Raw genomic sequence first — 17,625 nt, forward strand, 5'->3', positions numbered from 1 at the left:
CATGTCTGACCAGTTCTTTGACGGTTTGGCCTTTTCTTTTGCCTTTACACGGTTCTGTTTGTCTTTGTTAAGGGTTCTGCACGTCCACCACAATCACTGTTAAATAGATTTTTCCATCAAATGCTTCCCACAGCTGTTTGAACTGGGTGGAAACTTGCAAGGGCACATTATGTACCTCAATGCTACGTGATCGGATTAATTCTCAAGGTTAAGATTCCAGGTGGGCCGTCCGCTACTCACTTTCTACTGGCATTTGTCCAATTAGGAGTGAAAACACACACACACAGCCATTCTCTCAGTGCATAACAAGGAGAGAAAAAGTGACTTTTCTCTCCAGAATAACTGTCAGATTGCGAGAGGTTGTATGATGGGATGGTATTGGTAGCAGCAAACTGTCATCTCTGTCCAATCCTTACCACCAGGCATATAATCCCTTTACATGGTTAAAACATCCCTCTAAAGACTGCCCTTGCCCGCTCCTATTTCACTCCAGTAGCACTCACTTCACGAGGTCAGGGCATGCCCAGTCCAGCATGCATTTGTAGTCTACTTGTGTGTTGCTATAGCCCCTTGCTTTAGCCACTGTCATGGAGTTCACTAAATATTTCCATAAAGAAACTGATAGAACACACAGGTGCTAAATCAAGGTGACTTGCAAAGATGAGGACCAAGAGCAAGAGTGGGAGTGTGTCGATGTAGTGTCCACATCTAAAGAATCATTGTGGAATGTGAAAAGACACTTATCCCGAAAGCATGATAGAGTACTTACTACGTGCACATGCTAAAAGTAAGGAACGAGGTGGGTAGAAAACTAAGTGTGTCATTGTAGCAAAGTATTTATACAAAAAAAAAATCGGATTTTGGCCCAATAGGCCTGGCATATTCCCACGTTCAAAGACCTTTCCGTTTTGAATGGGTTATTTTGCCTAAAAACTTTTAGGCCTACCTATAGAAAATGTCTAAAAATAACTCTGCATCTCTGCCCAGCCTGGCAAGAGTGACCTTATTCTAAAATGGATTAAACAGTTTTTCCCCGCCTCATCAATCAACACACAATAGCCTATAATGTCAAAGCAAAAACAGTTTACAAATAAAACACTTTAATATTACATTTACATAAGTATTCAGACCCTTTACTCAGAACTCTGTTGAAGTACCGTTGGCAGCGATTATAGCCTCAAGTCTTCTTGGGTATGACGCTACAAGTTTGGCACACCTGTATTTGGGGAGTTTCTCACATTCCTCTCTGCAGATCCTCTCAAGCCCTGTCAGGTTGGATGGGGAGCGTCGCTAAACAGCTATTTTCAGGTCTCTCCAGAGATGTTCGATCGGGTTCAAGTCTTGGCTCTGGCTGGGCCACTCAAGGACATTCAGAGACTTCTCCCAAAGCCACTCACACACACACACATTGTCTTGGCTGTGTGCTCAGGGTCGTTGTCCTGTTGGAAGGTGAACCTTTGCAGCAGTCTGAGGTCCTGAGTGCTCTGGAGCAGGTTTTCATCAAGGATCTCTCTGTACTTTGCTCTGTTCCTCTTTCCCTCAAGCCTGACTAGTCTTCCAGTCCCTGCCGCTGAAAAACATCTCCACAGCATAATGCTGCCACCACCATGCTTCACCGTAGGGATACTGCCAGGTTTCCTCCAGACGTGACGCTTCGCATTCAGGCCAAAGAGTTCAATCTTGGTTTCATCTGACCAGAGAATCTTGTTTCTCATGGGCTAAGAGTACTTCACGTGCCTTCAGGAAAACTCCAAGCGGGCTGTTATGTGCCTTTTCCTGAGGAGTGGCTCCATCAGGCCACCTTCTGGAAGGTTCTCCCCTCTCCACAGAGGAACTCTGGAGCTCTGTCAAAGTGACCATCGGGTTCTTGGTCACCTCCCTGACCAAGGCCCTTCTCCCCCGATTGCTCAGTTTGGCCAGGCGGCCAGCTCTAGGAAGAGTCTTGGTGGTTCCAAACCTCTTCCAGAGGCCACTGTGTTTTTGGGGACCTTCAACGCTGCAGAAATGTTTTGGTACCCTTCCCCAGATCTGTGCCTCGACACAATCCTGTCTCGGAGCTCTACGGACAATTCCTTCGACCTCATGGATTGGTTTTTGCTCTAACATGCATTGTCAACTCTGGGACCTTTTATAGACAGGTGTGTGGCTTTCCAAATCATGTCCAATGAATTTAATTTGCCACAGGTGCACTCCAATCAAGTTTAAGAAACATCTCAAGGAAGATCAATGGAAATAGGATGCACCTGAGTAAAACAATTTCGAGTCTCATAGCAAAGGGTCTGAATAAGTATGCAAATAAGGTATTTCTGTTTTTTATTTTTAATACATTTTCAAAAATGTCTAAAAAACTATTTTTGCTTTGTCATTATGGGTTAGTAATAATTGAATCCATTTTAGAATAAGGCTGTAAAGTAACAAAATGTGGAAAAAGGGAAGTGGTCTGACTACTTTCCGAATGCACTATATGAAAATCAGTATGACCCAACCTCTCCAGTCGTATGGGAATGTGATATATGAGGGTCTTTATGGACTATGACTGTACTGAATATATCAGTGTCTTGAGATTTAACTGGAGTTCTGGCCTCAGCACCACAGCTAGGGCTCAAGTGAGGCTCAGCATGGCAATGGTTTGACTGGCTGGCTGGGAGAGAAGAGGAAAATCACACTGCAGAGGACTCAGCCTGACTGAATGGTTGCCATGGAAATCCCTGGTCCTAAATACATTTGACCCTTTTGGAATTTGCTCATACCCAGATATGAATTGTGCCTGTCATTGTATGACTGGTATGATCACATCAGAGGAGGCTGGTGCAAGGAGCTATAGGAGGACCGACTCATTGAAAAGGCTGGAATGGTACCAAACACATCAAACACATGGAATCAATGAAAATGTATTCCATTCCCGCCATTACAATGAGACCGTCCTCCTATAGCTCCTCCCACCAGCCTCCTCTGGATCATTTAATACATTACAGTAAAAGCCCATATAAACCCATTGGTTATATCCTGACTGTCATAGAACTTTGAATCGAATTCCAATGATGACCATTTTTACCTTAAGTAGTTTTTAGGACCCTCACCCCAGCGGACAACATTTGTCATGGGAATAGACAGTCAAGTTATGAAATCTGGTTTTCTGGTTGAAGAGATGTCAGATAACCATATTAGAAGCAGATAAAGAGGTATTTTTATAGTTGCTAAAAAGACATGTAAACAAAATGTCCTTTTGCCATGAGTGTACAACCTCACGTTGTCATTGCAACATCTGATCTCATTGCAACGAGTTTTGCCCGCTGGGTCACTTCAATAAATGTGATGGCAGAGTGAGCTAAAGATATGCTAGATGGGTGAGGGATAGTTGGGAAAAGACTGAGACCATACAGGTGGGTGAAGGTAAAGGAGGCTAGGTAGTGTGCAAACTTTACCTGGAGCGTCAGCACAATGTTCTCTGGCTGAGGGTTGCCCAGTCAGATGAAGAAGGCATGCAGAAGACAAAGGCAACGCAGAGTCAAAGAAATAATGTGGATGAAGCAGAAAATCAAACTTAAAATTCACATGCATATTCAGACAGTTGCACATACAGACAAAGAGCATCTACAGGCTCTAATGTATAGTACATTCCATTTAATGTTTTGACCTGCAATTGACTGGAGGCTTCAAAACAGTTTGATCCTGATCAATAAATAAATGCTGTCTGGAAACATTCAAACACTTTTCTTCTGAAGATTCAGGACAAGCCTAGATCTTCAAAGAAAAAACGAGTTGTTAATTAAAGGTGTTTATTAGACAAAAACACGACTGATTTCTCCCTCAGTTTGCAGTCGTACACATTGCCAGAGGCAATTACTGTTCTTCCAGCGTACTAACACATAGGAAGGTCTCGCCTTGGATTACAAAAGCAATTAACACATTGCTTTAGAATAGATAGAGTGGTGCCAATCGCACAACATCTCAAATATGAGTCATTTCCGTATCATAAATAACTGCGTGACACTAGTGAGAAAGTCAAATCATAAAAATCTATGAACAAGCACAGATAAACATAAAGTGTGTACACAAACAGACTCACCTTCTGATACTCCGACTGAATGGCTCCAAATTTATCCTTGGCGACTTTGACGACGAGATCTGAAACGACATGGAGGAAACAGACAATGTGAGGTCCGCTTGTCGCAGTTCAGCGCTGTCACATTTTGTTACGCAACATCATGTTCCCCCATGAGTACAGTACAGAAACGTTCACAACACCACCCCCTGAGGACCACCTTTCAGCTCTAAATTGTACAGTAGTAAATGACTTCCAGTACTGTGATGCTATAGTACACAGAGAACCAGCTACACAATATGATGGCTAATAATTTGTTATTTACAGTATATCATATCCATGGGGGTTCAGCCAGAGATACATGATAGTGTTCTATTTCATTCTGTGTGTCCAGCAAAGCTACCCACTGATCTAGAAACAGGCTATTGCATCTTCAGTAGTGGTGGATGAGACCGTATAGTAGAAATGTAGAACTCTAGACATCTAGTGGGCAGCAATATTTGATATGTGTATATACAGTATACTATATACTGTATACACATCACATGCGACTCGCAATAAGACTAAGCCATTAGCCTACTCAAATGTTTATCCGACTCCATAAAGTAGGAATATGCAAGAGACTATGGTTGAGTTACAGTAATAGGCAATGAAGAAATGACTGAGAATGGAATTCTAAATACAAGTGTATTTAATTACTTTGTAAAATGAATGGATTCACATACAAGGCATGAAGCTTAAGTTACAAAGCATTAACAAGTATTACAAGGCATTATTCTAAGCATGGTCAGAGACAAAGAGAGAGGGACAAAGAAACCATGGCTTGTGCCGTCGTGGCCCATAGCTCATGGGAGAAGGAGAGAAATAGTGTAGGTATCTCACCACAGCAGGTCAGGAACATAAGAGAAAGAACAATGAATCTTTTCTAAACATCTCAGTTGTTTGGATTCAAAATCTGAGTTGTTGACCAATACTATTACTGTAAAGTTAACCTCCAATCAGATATCAAACCTACATGATGTAAACTCTCAGAGGTGTGACAATGGGAGTTGGCAAGATCAACACAGAGAATGCTGAATTCTTTTTTTTATATATGCTTTGTTTTTATTGTAGGAACACAAAGAAAGTACAAATAAAGTCAAATAAAAGAACAACAAAAAAGATCTGGCAGTTATAGTGCACGTCATACCTTCATCATATTAGTTACATTGACATCTTTGAATTAGACCTTTTCCAAGTACGAAACCCATTTTTACCAGTGTTCCTGACCTCTCTCCTCTTGTGTTCTTAAAGCAAAAGGTCATACGCTCCATGTGGTGTATTTCTTTTACAATGTCTATCCATTGTGTCACTGTGGGAGGGTCTTTTTGTAGCCATTTCCTAGTGATAGCCTTTTTACTGGCTGCCAGTAGGACCTTCAAGAGGTACTTTTCTCTGTTGTGTAAGTTATCAGGTATTTCACCCAAGTACAAAGAAATGAATGTTTGTTCTATGTCAAATCCCATTATTTTTCCAATGTTAGATCTTATTTCTCCCCAGTAGGTTTCGATTGCGGGGCAAGTCCAAAAGATATGAGAGTGATCCACCCTCGATAGGCCGCATTCTCTCCAACAAGGATGTAGGGAGCCAGTCTGTTTTGATTTCAGTTTAGGTGTTATGAAGAAACATACAACATTCTTCCAACAGAATTCTCTCCATGACCTTGAGTCGGTGGCGCTTTGTTGAGTCTCTAATATGTTCAACCATGTTTCATCAGTTATTTCAATGTTAAGTTCCTCCTCCCATTTCTTTTTAATATAGTTTGTAGAATGTTTCTTTGAGGATTGAATATCAAGTAGAGATTTGAGATAGTTTTTTTGTTACTCCCCATGTTGTATGCGTTAGTGAATACTTGGATTAATTTTGGAGGTGCTCGAGGGTCAGTCACTTATCTCCCTTAAGAGATCGTGTCGAACTTGTCATCTGTAAAAATGTTGTTTATCCAAGCCATGTTTTTTACTTAGGTCCTGGAAGTTATCTAGGTCCCCATTCCTTATAATTGTACTGAATGATGTGATGCCTTTCTGCGTCCATTGTTTAAATCTGCTGTCCTGAGTTGCAGGGATGAAGCTGGGGTCGTATGCGGGCCAACTCAGCAGTTTGACCTCTCTGTCTAATTTATTTTGCTTAACTACCCTATACCATGTCTTCAGAGAGAAATGAATCCACTGATTTTGTCTACTGTATATTTCTATTACCATGTCCTTATTTCCCAAAACTGACTGTATGGGTGTCTCTGTCAAAGTAGTCTCAATGTCTTTCCATTTGGATTCGTATTCTGAATTGCACCAACACAGAGGTCTCAATTGGGCTGACACATAATAATCTTTTAGGTTTGGTAAGGCCATACCCCCACAGTTTTTTGGTAATTGTAATGTTGTATATCTAATTCTTGGTCTCTTACTGTTCCAGATAAACCTTGATATCCGTTTATCCCATTCTCTAAACTGTTTAGGCGGGATTTCTATGGGCAGTGATTGGATTAAATACAGTAACCTCGGCAGGATGTTCATTTTGATTGCTTCAATTCTACTACTAAGATCTAAGGGAAGTGAATTCCACCTGTCTAGGTCATCATTTATTTTCTTGTTGATGTGATCGTAATTCATGCAATAAAGTTTGGGTGTATCTTTTGGTAGATATACTCCAAGATATTTAATGGATGAAGAAGTCCAGTGGAAGTTATACCTACTCTTCAGCTCTTCCTGTGGGGTGTAATTATATACTAGGGCTTGGGTCTTGTGTACGTTAAGCACATACCCTGAATATGTTCCAAATGTTTGTAAAACATGCATCAATCTAGGTACACTTGAGCCTGGGTCTTTAAGGAATAACAGAACGTCATCAGCATACATGCATATCTTATGTTCACTGCCTCTTATTGTTATTCCCTCTAAGGTTGGGTCCTGTCTTATTGTTATTCCCTCTAAGGTTGGGTCCTGTCTTATTGTTATTCCCTCTAAGGTTGGGTCCTGTCTTATTGTTATTCCCTCTAAGGTTGGGTCCTGTCTTATTGTTATTCCCTCTAAGGTTGGGTCCTGTCTTATTGTTATTCCCTCTAAGGTTGGGTCCTGTCTTATTGTTATTCCCTCTAAGGTTGGGTCCTGTCTTATTGTTATTCCCATCTAAGGTTGGGTCCTGTCTTATCGTTATCCCCTCTAAGGTTGGGTCCTGTCTTATTGCCTGTGCTAATGGTTCGAGGTACAAGGAGAAGAGCGTGGGTGAAAGATTACAGCCTTGTCTTGTTCCTCGCTCTAATTCTATCGTTCGTGACAAATGTCCATTTATCTTTATTCTAGCGGTCGGACATGAATACAGTGTTTTGATGCACTGTATCACTTCTTTGTTGAAACCAAATCTTTCCATAACTTGGAATAGGTAATCCCATCCCACTGAATCAAATGCTTTTTCTGCATCTAGACTGATTAATATTGCACTTGTCTTATTTTGAGTAATGTGGTCCATGACATGCAGTATTCTCCTTATAATGTCCTGTGTCTGCCTATTTTGTATGAAACCAGTTTGATCTCTGTCAATCAATTCTGGGATTATGTTCTCCATTCTTTTGGCTATTATTGATGCATATAGTTTATAATCCGTGTTAAGAATTGTGATAGGTCTATATGAACTGCATTCCTTCTTATCTTTACCCTCTTTTGGGATTACAGATATGATGGCCTCTCTCCATGACGGTGGGAGACCCCCCCCTCCCGCAGAGTCCAGTTAAAACAGGCCTTAGGTAGAGGTGTTAGTTGTTCTCTGAAGGTCTTGAACCATTCTGAAAGGAAGCCATCAGTGCCTGGAGACTTGTTTACTTTTAGTTGAGATATTGCTTTATTAATTTCTTCGGTGGATATTTCCAAAGTTAGTCTATCATTTTGCTCTGTCCCAATTGAGGGGAGATCAAGTGAGTAAAAAAAATGCTCTATTGTCTGTGCATCTTCCTTCTCTGGTTGCTTGTACAGAATTGTGTAATATGATTCAAATGCATTCTGTATTTAATCTAATTTGAATGTGATCTTCTTTGTTTTGGGGTCTTTTATTTTGAAAATGGTATTCTGTGCTTGTTGTTTCCGGAGTCTCCATGCTAGTAATTTGGTTGCCTTTGAGCCTGCTTCATAATATCGTTGTTTCAGGAACCTGAGCCTTTTCTCTACTTCTTCTCTATAAATCTGGTAAATTTCCTGTTTTACCTTTTGAATCTCTCGTAATATAAGAGGATCTTTGTATTGACTATGACATTGTTCTAAGTTTCTTAGTGTTTCCTGTAATTTCAGCAGTTTCTGTGCTTTAATCTTTTTCTTGGGAGATGATGTGGCTATGATCTTTCCTCTAATAACCGCCTTAGTTGCATCCCACAATGTAGCAGGAGATACTTCCCCCTTATCGTTATTCTCCAGATAGATGTTCGATTCTGTCTTTATTGATTCCTTGAATGCTGGATCATTCAGCTTGCTTGTATTAAGTCTCCATAGAGTATTTCTTGGTTTGCTATCAAGGTGTAGAGTAAGGTAAACTCGAATCATGATCTGATAAGTCGCTCTGCCCGATCCTACAATCCTTAAGCCTGTGTCTATCTGCACTGTACATGAAAAAATTGTCTAACCTGGAGTATTCAGTGTGGCGGGCTGAGTAAAAAGTATATTTCTTATCGGTCTTGTGGGTGTCACGCCATACATCGAGCAGTCCTAGATCCTGCAATATCCTATTTGGTATTTTTAGAATGCTGAATTCTTAAGAGGAGACACTTTGGGGGCTGGGTTGCCCTACATGGACATGTTGAAGTAAACATGTTCTGTGCAGGTCAAATCTGAACACATATACAGGGCCTAGTTGTTCATATTGGAAAGATAAAAACAAAGCCACTGATTATATTTTGTCAGACTGTGATGGACTGTGATTTAAGAGAGGAGGTTGCCTCAGGCTTCTCTTTCACTCAATTAATCTTGCTTTTATGAAGATCATTGCGACTAACTAACACATGTTCCATGGAAAACCAACTTCAATATCTTTGTCTTGACATTAAATTGTGTTGAAAGGAGGACGTGTTTGCATATGGATGGCTCGTACATGCCAGTCCTCACCAGAAAAGAGTCCTTAGTAAAAATTATTTTGCACATAATACAAATAGCAGAAGTTGCTCACACCTTTCACCCATTGGTTCCCCCAGGGTTGAAAATTCATCAAAGAAAGACCACTGGTTTCACTTTTCTGACAGCTCAATTTGACCTTGAATCGACCACTGTCAATATCCCCTCACATTCTGAGAAAGAGGGTTACCAGGATAGTGGGTTTTCGCATCAGAAGATTACTTACAGCTACCCTCTGTGAAATCACATTAGCTAGCAACAAACAGTATGGGACTAGGCTACATATCAGGGAAGAGGGGCTAGCCTGCATGGCAAGCAGCAGCTTAAAAGTAGAAAGCCTTGCCATCCTCCTCCGGAACATGGCAAACAGCCATAAACTCACAGTAGGCTCTGGGTTAGCATTCATAATATATTCCCATGGGAAGGTTTCAAAATAAATCCTTGAAACATTTCAAGTGAACTCTATAGACAATGCAATAATGCACCTGATTTGACACAAACTGTTATAATCTGTTATAACAGTTAGGCCTAGCGCCTGTCAATACAAATGAACACTGCCATTATCTGACACATGGGTTTCTACTTGGCTAGTTAGCTACCTAGATATAGTCTGATTGAAAATCGGAGTGACGTGTTACCATTATCTCTGTGCTTCACTGAACCTAATGCTGTGGGAAGAAGAGAAGGCATGCAATTAAAGGTGACAAAGTGACCAATATTACTATTATAATGTTCACCCAATTAATTCCAAGTAGCATGTATAAACCCATGTCAGCCGCTGTGCTGCTAGCTGACTTGCTAATGGTATTAGATCGAGGGTACGCTCTAACACTAATGGAGAGGAACTGGCCAGCCACCTTTACCTCACTGACGGTGTTGAAAAGCATATGAGACACACATGACAATCAACAAAGTAATAGTTCCTCATGTATTTCCTGTTCCACCTTGTGCAATGGAAAATCGTCTATTTTGGCAATGTACACAGAGACGGGTAGTTATTGGAGGGCCATGTCTGAGAGTCTCTCATCCTCATTTTGACCTTAGAACATTGTACTGGTCTGCTCTGTATACTGACTTGGGAGTTTTATTTTAGGATGAAAACGCTTGTGTATGAATCAAAAACAATAGGTGTTTTTAGGTCCGTCAAAGATGGCGGGTGGGTGCAGGAGACTTCACCTTGAAGCTTGAAAGCCTCACGGCAAAGACAGTACAGCAGGGTTTGTCAACTGTGTTTTGCCTCCTGCGAAATGTTTTCTGAGCTAATAGTTGGCGGGCCAGAACATAATTACTATATAGTATTAGCACAATACATTTTCCTACACTACAAATTTAACAACATTTTTAACAAATCTGATTAGTAAATAAATTCAGTGACAATAACATAATCATTTCGATCTGATTACACTTAAAATCACCATGTCTCTATTCAATTATTATTTTTGTCTATTTCTCTGTGCATTGATTGGTGTGGAAAAACAGGTCTACGTAGCTTACTGTAGGCTACACAACTTTTTTTTACGTCAACATTCATTCAACACAATTAGCTTGATAACAAGAGGAAAATGTCGCTCTCAAAAAGTATTTTAAAAAAAAGTGGATAATGAAAATCAAAGTTTAAGGGAAGAATGTACAGAGAGATATGCGTTCATCTTAACATCTTTTTCCAATGCCAAGCCAGTGTGTCTTATTTGCAATGAAAATGTCGCTGTTTGCAAATAATTCAATCTCAGACGTCATTATGAATCTACGCGTGGAACTTTCAAAGTGGCCTTCCCACCCCAGAGGCCAGACGCAGAAACATTTTTGTTAACTGCAAGCTATACACATGGCTTTTTTGGCTGACATATTCTGTCCCTTAAATGGGTTAAATTTCCAGTTACAAGGAAGAGAGAAAACAGTCGTGGACATGGTGGAAAAACGTAAGGCCTTTACTAGGAAGCTTGAGTTGTTCGATTTGGACTTGACATCTGGAAGGCTTCTGCACACTGAACAAATGACAGGCCACAGCATGGAAGATTTCATCAAGCAGCTGAGGGACAACTTCTCCACCAGATTTGAAGACTACAGAATGCCCATGGATATCATTGTGTTTGTACGCGATCCTCTCACAGTCCGCCCAGGTGTAGAATTCTCCTCCCTTGCTAAGAAAACAATACCCTCGCTGGATGAGGCCCGCAATTCAAACTGAGCTGACTGAATTTGAGACATCGAGACAAATCAGGGATGCGCACAGGAGTGCTGAGTCCTTGTGTGTGTTTTGGGTGGCTGCTCAGAGGAATACAGCCAACAAAGAATCTTCCATTTTATGTGCTAACAATGTTAGAATCAATGTTATCTTTTTTTATTTTTTTAAAATTTTATAATTTTATTTTAAATGTTAGAGTCCTTATTTTCCTCTATGAACGCAGTATAGACTCAGATAAGTCAATGGAGGACGGCCTGCGCATCAAAATCACAACCCTCTCACGCGAGATCCACAAGATCGTGTCCGAGGGGGGATGCAACTTTTCCCATTGAGTAAGTAACGCAGTGTCCTATATGACTGTATTTAGTAAATACTAACATTATTGTGAGCGCTTATCCAGGGATATTTAGGTCTCAAGCTGACAGTTTGTTCTGTCGTTACAGGAGCAGGCCATTCCGATACAGACATTCAGACACAGAGATCACCTTTTTTTCTTTAAATGTATTGTTTTATGTAGGTTGCTACAATTTTGGCCAGTTGCAATTGTAAGTAGGCCTAATAAAAAATAAATCCCACTTCTATTAGGCCATATCTTCTTTGATTGTGAAAGATGCTGTTTAGCCTTATTGCCTACCCCAGCCAGTTGTTATTTTATATACGCCTAGGCTCAGAAGAAATAAACTCCAAATTAAAATTAAGATTATTGATGAAATGAATTACTCGACTTGTGTAGGTTCAACTCCTATTGAATGCGCTGTGGTTGCAGCAGGCTTTATTAGTTGACTGTGTCCTGCATTCTCTCTCATGAATGAAGTTAAAATGTAACTTTTGCATTATTTAGGTAGTGCAACTTCCTTCTTGGGACATTGCATTTGGGAGTTTTTGCATCTCGGGTCCGATAATTTTTCATTATTATGTTATTTTTTTAAATGAAAAAAATATTCATAATTAATTTGGGGGGCCACAAAATATTGTTGGCGGGACAGATTTGGCCCACGGGCCGCCAGTTGGGGAACCCTGCAGTACAGTATGAAGATAGGCAGAAACTGCTTCTCCAAAAGAAATCCTGATCACGCTTGTGGGTGATGTCATGGAGACGTTGGCTAGCTAAGCTCAAGCGCAGATACACGTCATCGGGTCTAAAGGCTGTCTCTCGTGAACTGCGTATGTGCATGCCGTCAAATCAAAGGCACTCCTTTCACTATAACGTAGTTATTGACAAAAATGTAAACGTGTCAGTTTGTCACTTTCACGAGGTTGGAGTAATAACATGTTCAACTACTTAAGACATTGGCTAGAATCTAGGTTGTGCCATTTGATTTTGCGAAAATGAACAACTAAGGAATACATTTTTCACTTCTCTCATTGACTTCTCAAACCCCAAACCCCAGCCTGGTGTCCTCGGTCTGCTTCGCAAGCCTTCCCGGAAGTCTCGTGTTGTTGCGCCTCTGGGTTTTGAAACTCTGTGCTCCTGGCATGGGTAACACAATCTGCAGCTGGTGTTGACAGTTGTAGTGACACAGCCTCAAACTGACCACGCAGAAGTAATACAGTCTGCCTTGACCTCCCATTGAACCCAAAAAGAGCTAGACAGTTACTAAACATAAAAATGTAAACTCACACAACATACTGTAGTAGCAGAACTGTTTGAAAAGCTTACATCTACACTGGAATTGTTATGTCTGGTTAAATATCCCAAAGCAACGTTGTTTTTATCTTCGGTAAACAGTGATTAGGCATAATGAGGTTTTATTTTATTCATGCTTATAATATAAAATTATAGTTGAAATATAGGACATGTTCAGCATATGTGTCACTTTTCCAAAGTTAGAGGTCTAGGGGCTAACTCGCTACTTAAACACTATAATGTCATGAAGCATTACAATAGGCATGCATAGATACACTGATGAGGATGCAGTAGCTTGTGAACAGTATAAGCATACTCTTGTGGGCTTGTCAGCAAGCTAGTTTACTGACCTAAAATGCTGCTCATGTTTCAGTATCTGTTCTCATCATAATCATAAAGAGTCATGACGACATCAGTTGTGCCTGACTTATTGTGACAACTATTATAAAGACTGAAAGGTAGATGAAACGCAGATGTCATAATATCGGGGTAAAGATACAATGTGTGTTGGGGTTAGGAGGACATAGTGATGCTAGAGCTATAGAAACAGTTCAGGAGGATATAATGGTATTAGGGCTATAGAAACAGGTCAGGGGGATATAGTGATACCAGGGCTATAGAAACAGGTCAGGAGGATATAGTGATGCTAGGACTATAGAAACAGGTCAGGAGGATATAGTGATACCAGGGCTATAGAAACAGGTCAGGAGGATATAGTGATGCTAGGACTATAGAAACAGGTCAGGAGGATATAATGATATTAGGGCTATAGAAACAGGTCAGGAGGATATAGTGATGCTAGGGCTATAGAAACAGGTCAGGAGGATATAATGATATTAGGGCTATAGAAACAGGTCAGGGGGATATAGTGATGCTAGGCCTATAGAAACAGGTCAGGGGGATATAGTGATACCAGGGCTATAGAAACAGGTCATGAGGATATAGTGATACCAGGGCTATAGAAACAGGTCAGGAGGATATAGTGGTATTAGGGCTATAGAAACAGGTCAGGGGGATATAGTGATACCAGGGCTATAGAAACAGGTCAGGAGGATATAGTGATGCTAGGACTATAGAAACAGGTCAGGAGGATATAGTGATGCTAGGACTATAGAAACAGGTCAGGAGGATATAGTGATACCAGGGCTATAGAAACAGGTCAGGAGGATATAGTGATACCAGGGCTATAGAAACAGGTCAGGAGGATATAGTGATGCTAGGACTATAGAAACAGGTCAGGAGGATATAATGATATTAGGGCTATAGAAACAGGTCAGGGGGATATAGTGATGCTAGGCCTATAGAAACAGGTCAGGGGGATATAGTGATACCAGGGCTATAGAAACAGGTCATGAGGATATAGTGATACCAGGGCTATAGAAACAGGTCAGGAGGATATAGTGATACCAGGGCTATAGAAACAGGTCATGAGGATATAGTGATACCAGGGCTATAGAAACAGGTCAGGAGGATATAGTGATGCTAGGTTGTAGAAACAGGTCAGGAGGATATAGAGATACCAGGGTATAGAAACAGGTCAGGGGGATATAGTGATGCTAGGCCTATAGAAACAGGTCAGGGGGATATAGTGATACAGAACAGGGCTATAGAAACAGGTCAGGAGGATATAGTGATACCAGGGCTATAGAAACAGGTCAGGAGGATATAGTGATACCAGGGCTATAGAAACAGGTCAGGGGGATATAGTGATGCCAGGGATATAGAAACAGGTCAGGAGGATATAGTGATACCAGGGCTATAGAAACAGGTCAGGGGGATATAGTGATACAAGGGCTATAGAAACAGGTCAGGAGGATATAGTGATACCAGGTCTATAGAAACAGGTCAGGAGGATATAGTGATACCAGGGCTATAGAAACAGGTCAGGGGGATATAGTGATGCCAGGGCTATAGAAACAGGTCAGGGGGATATAGTGATGCTAGGGGTATAGAAACAGGTCAGGAGGATATGGTGATGCTAGGTTCGTAGAAACAGGTCAGGAGGATATAGTGACGCTAGGGATATAGAAACAGGTCAGGAGGATATAGTAACAGGTCAGGAGGATATAGTGATACCAGGGCTATAGAAACAGGTCAGGGGGATATAGTGATACCAGGGTTATAGAAACAGGTCAGGGGGATATAGTGATACCAGGGCTATAGAAACAGGTCAGGGGGATATAGTGATGCTAGGGCTATAGAAACAGGTCAGGAGGATATAGTGATACCAGGGCTATAGAAACAGGTCAGGGGGATATAGTGATACCAGGTCTATAGAAACAGGTCAGGGGGATATAGTGATACCAGGGCTATAGAAACAGGTCAGGGGGATATAGTGATACCAGGGCTATAGATACAGGTCAGATATCTGCCGAGCTATCACCCTCCTATTCTGCCACCCCTTTGTGCGATGATGTTCCAAACCCAGCTGACCTGGATTGAATAGTGTGGCTGAATTCCCATTCCTCAAGCGGATGTAAACAGTCCCTTAGGCCCAGCGGTAAACAAGAGAGCTGTGTCTCTCACTGACTTAACAGGAAGAAGAGCCAAGGGGACTAGGGTTCTATTACACAATAAGACAGGTAGGACTCAATGTCAGTAGGGGTATATTGGAAGGCATATATTAAATCAGTGATGGGAAAACACAGCAATGCAGGTCTCTTCTGAGAGCGAGATGATACATACAGTGCCTTCGGAAAGTATTCAGAAACCTTGACTTCATTCACATTTTCTTACGTTACAGCATTATTCTAACATTGATTAAATAAATAAAAAATCTCTGCAATTTACACACAATACCCATTAATGACAAAGCCAAAACAGTTTTTTTGATAAAACAATTACATAAGTATTCAGACCCTTTGATGTGAGACTTGAAAATGAGCTCCATGCATGCTGTTTCCATTGATCATCCTTGAGATGTTTCTACAACTTGATTGGAGACCACCTGGGGTAAATTCTATTGATTGGACATGATTTTGAAAAGGCACACACCTGTCTATATAAGGTCCCACGGTTGACAGTGCATGTCAGAGCAAAAACCAAGCCATGAGGTCGAAGGAATTGTCCGTAGAGCGCCGAGACAGGATTGCGTCGAGACACAGATCTGGGAAGGGTACCAAAAAATGTCTGCAGCATTGAAGGTCTCCAAGAACATAGTGGCCTCCATCATTCTTAAATGGAAGACGTCTGGAACCACCAAGACTTCCTAGAGCTGGCCGCCCGGCCAAACTGAACAATCGGGGGAGAAGGGCCTTGGTCAGGGAGGTGACCAAGAACCCAATGGTCACTCTGACAGAGCTCCAAAGTTCCTCTGTGGAGATGGGAGAACCTTCCAGAAGGACAACCATCCTGGCAGCACTCCACCAATCAGGCCTTTATGGTAGAGTGGCCAGACGGAAGCCACTCCACAGTAAAAGGCACATGACAGCCCGCTTGGAGTTTCCAAAAGGCACCTAAAGAAACAAGATTCTCTGGTCAGATGAAACCAAGATTGAACTCTATGGCCTGAATGCCAAGCGTCACGTCTGGAGGAAACCTGGCACCACCATGGTGGTGGCAGCACCATACTGTGGAGATGTTTTTCAGCGGCAGGGACTGGGATACTAGTCAGGATCGAGGCAAAGATGAACAGTGCAAAGTACAGAGAAATCCATGATGAAAACCTGCTCCAGAGCGCTCAGGACCTCAGACTGGGGCAAAGGTTCACCTTCCAACAGGACAACAACCCTAAGCACACAGCCAAGACAATACAGGAGTGGCTTTGGGAGAAGTCTCTGAATGTCCTTGAGTGGCCCAGCCAGAGCCCAGACTTGAACCCGATCAAACATCTCTGGAGACCTGAAAATAGCTGTGCAGCGACGCTCTCCATCCAACCTGACAGAGCTTGAGAGGATCTGCAGAGAGGAATGGGAGAAACTCCCCAAATACAAGTATGCCAAGCTTGTAGCGTCATACCCAAAAAGATTTGAGGCTGTAATCGCTGCCAAATGTGCTTCAACAAAGTTCTGAGTAAAGGGTCTAAATTAGAGGTCGACCGATTATGATTTTTCAACGCCGATACCGATTATTGGCGGGCCCAAAAAAAGCCGCTACCGATTAATCGGCCGATGTTTATACATATATTTGTAATAATGACAATTACAACAATACTGAATGAACACTTTTATTTTAACTTAATATAATACATTAATACAATCCATTTAGTCTCAAATAAAAAAATAACGAAACATGTTCAATTTGGTTTAAATAATGCAAAAACAAAGTGGTGGAGAAGAAAGTAAAAGTGCAATATTTGCCATGTAAAAAAGCTAAAGTTTATGTTCCTTGCTCAGAACATGAGAATATATGAAAGCTGGTAGTTCCTTTTAACATGAGTCTTCAATATTCCCAGGTAAGAATTTTTAGGTTGTAGTTATTTTAGGAATTATAGGACTATTTCTCTCTATACCATTTGTATTTCATATACCTTTGACTATTGAATGTTCTTATAGGCACTATAGTATTGCCAGCCTAATCTCTGGAGTTGATAGGCTTGAAGTCATAAACAGCGCAATGCTTGAAGCACAGCGAAGAGCTGCTGGTAAATGCAGGAAAGTGCTGTTTGAATGAATGCTTACAAGCCTGCTGCTGCCTACCA

General features: G+C 41.2%; 1 protein-coding gene across 10 annotated transcripts in view; it reads right to left on the reverse strand.

Annotated features, from left to right (window-relative positions):
• The window catches only part of LOC106604539 (prominin-1-A), a 111,546-nt gene that overhangs the window by 62,943 nt on the left and 30,978 nt on the right, over positions 1 to 17,625 (reverse strand). For 6 of the 10 annotated variants that reach the window (XM_014199278.2, XM_014199268.2, XM_014199274.2 and 3 more), the window contains exons 2-3: positions 4,070 to 4,128; positions 3,426 to 3,452 (exon numbers count right to left, since the gene is read on the reverse strand). In XM_014199278.2, coding sequence (XP_014054753.1) covers positions 3,426 to 3,452; positions 4,070 to 4,128 — 86 coding nt within the window. The remainder of the gene's footprint in view (positions 1 to 3,425; positions 3,453 to 4,069; positions 4,129 to 17,625) is intronic. The other 4 variants (XM_014199275.2, XM_014199271.2, XM_014199272.2 and 1 more) reach the window with 1 other exon arrangement.

The sequence above is a fragment of the Salmo salar genome, chromosome ssa05, assembly GCF_905237065.1.
Source record: "Salmo salar chromosome ssa05, Ssal_v3.1, whole genome shotgun sequence".
NCBI classification, from domain to species: Eukaryota; Metazoa; Chordata; class Actinopteri; order Salmoniformes; family Salmonidae; genus Salmo; species Salmo salar.